Source organism: Castanea sativa, chromosome 3 (assembly GCF_040712315.1).
Source record: "Castanea sativa cultivar Marrone di Chiusa Pesio chromosome 3, ASM4071231v1".
Taxonomy (NCBI): domain Eukaryota; kingdom Viridiplantae; phylum Streptophyta; class Magnoliopsida; order Fagales; family Fagaceae; genus Castanea; species Castanea sativa.
Window position 1 is genome coordinate 38,138,647 of NC_134015.1, and position 2,669 is coordinate 38,141,315.

Below are 2,669 nucleotides of genomic sequence, written 5' to 3' on the forward strand. Positions count from 1 at the left end.
AATAACTATATTTATCATAAAATTAAGTCATACATAATGTCATACATAGCATCATACAATAGGATTTAAGGGCACATATCCTAACAGCAACAACACAATACCATAGGCACTTGAAAGGTTGTCTAAGTCGTAAATTAGCTAATAAGAAGCAAAAACTATTAGCTGTAAATGAAGGTAGGGTGGAAAGTGAGGTGGCTATAGCAAACTTTAAGTATGACCATGCCAAGGTTAGGGAAAGGGCTTCACATATGATCCTTGTGCATGAATACCCTTTTAATATGGTGGAGCATGAGGTTTTTAATGTTTTTATGAAAACTGCTACTCCATATTACTAGAAAATTTCATGCAATACTGCAAGGAATGATAGAATTTCTACTTTTAAGTTGGAGAAGAAAAAATTGAAGACTATGCTTGGTAGTTTCAATAGAGTTAGCCTTACTGTAGATTTTTGCAAATTTGGACAAAAAATTGGGTATATGTGTCTCACCTGTCATTTTGTTGACTCTAGTTGGAAATTACAAAAGCGAATTATAAATTTTTGTGATGTATCACCTCCACATTCTGGAGTTTTAATTTCTTATGCTATTTTTAAGTCTTTGCTTGATTGGGGGCTTGAAAACAAGGTGTGTACAATAACCTTGGACAATGCTAACAACAATGATGCAGCTGTAAGAATTTTGAAAGATGCTATCAAAAGGAAGCTCATGTTGGGTGGTAAGATCTTTCATGTACGTTGTTGTGCACATGTCATTAATTTGTTGGTACAAGATGGGTTGAGTGAGATTGAAATGGTGATTGAAAATGTCCGTGAAAGTGTGAAGTATCTAATTACATCAGAAGCTCGTCTTATAAAGTTTGGTGAGATTGCAAAGCAATTGCAATTACCGTCCAAGAAGTTGATCTTAGATTGTCCCACATGTTGGAATGCAACATATGCAATGTTGGCTGAGAGGTGTTCCCTAGGTACAAAGATAGAGATGCGGGGTATAATTGGCTGCCTAGTAATGAAGATTGGGATAGGACAGAACATGTGTGCAATTTTTTATCAGTTTTTGAAGAAGTCACAAATGTCATATCAGGAAGTGAATATCCAACTGCAAATATATTCCTTCCTGAGGTTTGGAAGATAAAAGAAGTTTTAAATGAGAAGTCACTTGATGAAAATGATTACATTAGTGCTATGGCATGTAAGATGAAGTTAATGTTTGACAAATATTGGGGTGAATGCAACTTTGTAATGGCCATAGCTGTTTTGTTAGATCCTTGGTTCAAAATGACTTTGATAAACTTTTCCTTTCCAAAGATCTATCAAGGGTTGGAAGTAGCTAGAAACATTGATCGTGTTCATGATGCCGTATATCAACTTTATAATGAATATGTTGTGGACTATACTTCAAGCAATGCTGGACAAAGTGCATCTAAATCCACTGAAGGTAGTAGTTTTGGTGGCAATAATTCAAAGTTTAAAACTAGAGGTAGAATGGAGTTTGATCAATTTGTTAGAAATGCTGATAACATACAACCAGCAAAATCAAATTTGGATGTGTACTTGGAAGAAGGTGTCTTTTTATGCTCGGATGATTCAGATTCAGACTTTGATGCTTTGGAGTAGTGGAAGACTAACAACCTAAAATTTCGTATTCTCTCAAAAATGGAATCTAACATACTTTCCATTCCAATCACCACAGTAGCTTCAGAATCTGCATTCTCTACAGGAGGTAGAGTAATTAATGTGTATCGAGCTTCTTTATCAACAAAAACTATACAAGCTTTACTTTGTGGCGGTGATTGGGTTCGACCTCTTTACAAAACTAAGAAACAATCAAAAGTAAGTTTTCATCACATTTATTAATTCTTTTCCGAAAAACAATTTAAATTTATTTTAATTTTTGTCTATTGTAACAAAGACTTGGAATCTAAAGCTTCTAATTTTTTTTTGTAGGTTGAACTGGGGTCTACTAGCATCACAGAGATAGCCATACCTTTTCCAAAATGATGCTATGTTAAGTGTATTGTTTAGTATGCCTATGTCTTTTTTTTTTTCATTAAATGTTTTTTTATAGTTCTTTTTTTTTATATATATTTATCGTGTTCTTGAAAGCTTATATTTGCTTTTACATGCAGTTGGAAGGAGAGAATGAGTTGAAGGATTTTTTTTGTGGATGTTAGTTTTTTGTGTTTGTAAGAGGGTGTAAGGTATGTGCTTTGTTATTTGATAATGGTCTTTTATATCTATGATTTTCTTATATTTGCAAAGGGCATGTTATGTTGATATGGTGCATATTGATAAAACAACTATAATAATGTAAAGTTGATTTTCTCTTAATTTTCTGAATGTTGACTACAATTATCATCTTCCCCTATAATTTCTAATGTCCTTTTATTATTTTTGGTTGTTTTGTATGCAGGTTGTTGGTTTTTTGATCTGGTGCATATTAAAGACCTTGCGGTGGAATATATTCTGATCTGGTGCAGAAAGTGAAAGACTTAGATTTGTGAATGATAGATGGTCTTTTGTTTTAAAAAAACTAAATATTCTTTTTGTTAACGGCATGTTGCATATGATAACTTAGCATATGGTGATATGGATACTTTTGAAATGTCATGTCAAGAGGGTCTTTCTTTTTTTGTTTGAAGATTATATATAGCTGCACAAATGACAAGTATAT

The 2,669-nt window shown here is 32.9% G+C and overlaps 1 protein-coding gene across 1 annotated transcript; it reads left to right on the forward strand.

The window, feature by feature from the left end:
* The first annotated feature begins 476 nt into the window (after positions 1 to 476).
* LOC142628905 (zinc finger BED domain-containing protein RICESLEEPER 2-like) lies at positions 477 to 1,612 on the forward strand. The gene is made up of 2 exons (XM_075802935.1): positions 477 to 963; positions 1,050 to 1,612. The coding sequence occupies exons 1-2, from the start codon at positions 477 to 479 to the stop codon at positions 1,610 to 1,612; spliced, it is 1,050 nt and encodes a 349-aa protein (XP_075659050.1).
* Positions 1,613 to 2,669: the final 1,057 nt, after the last annotated feature.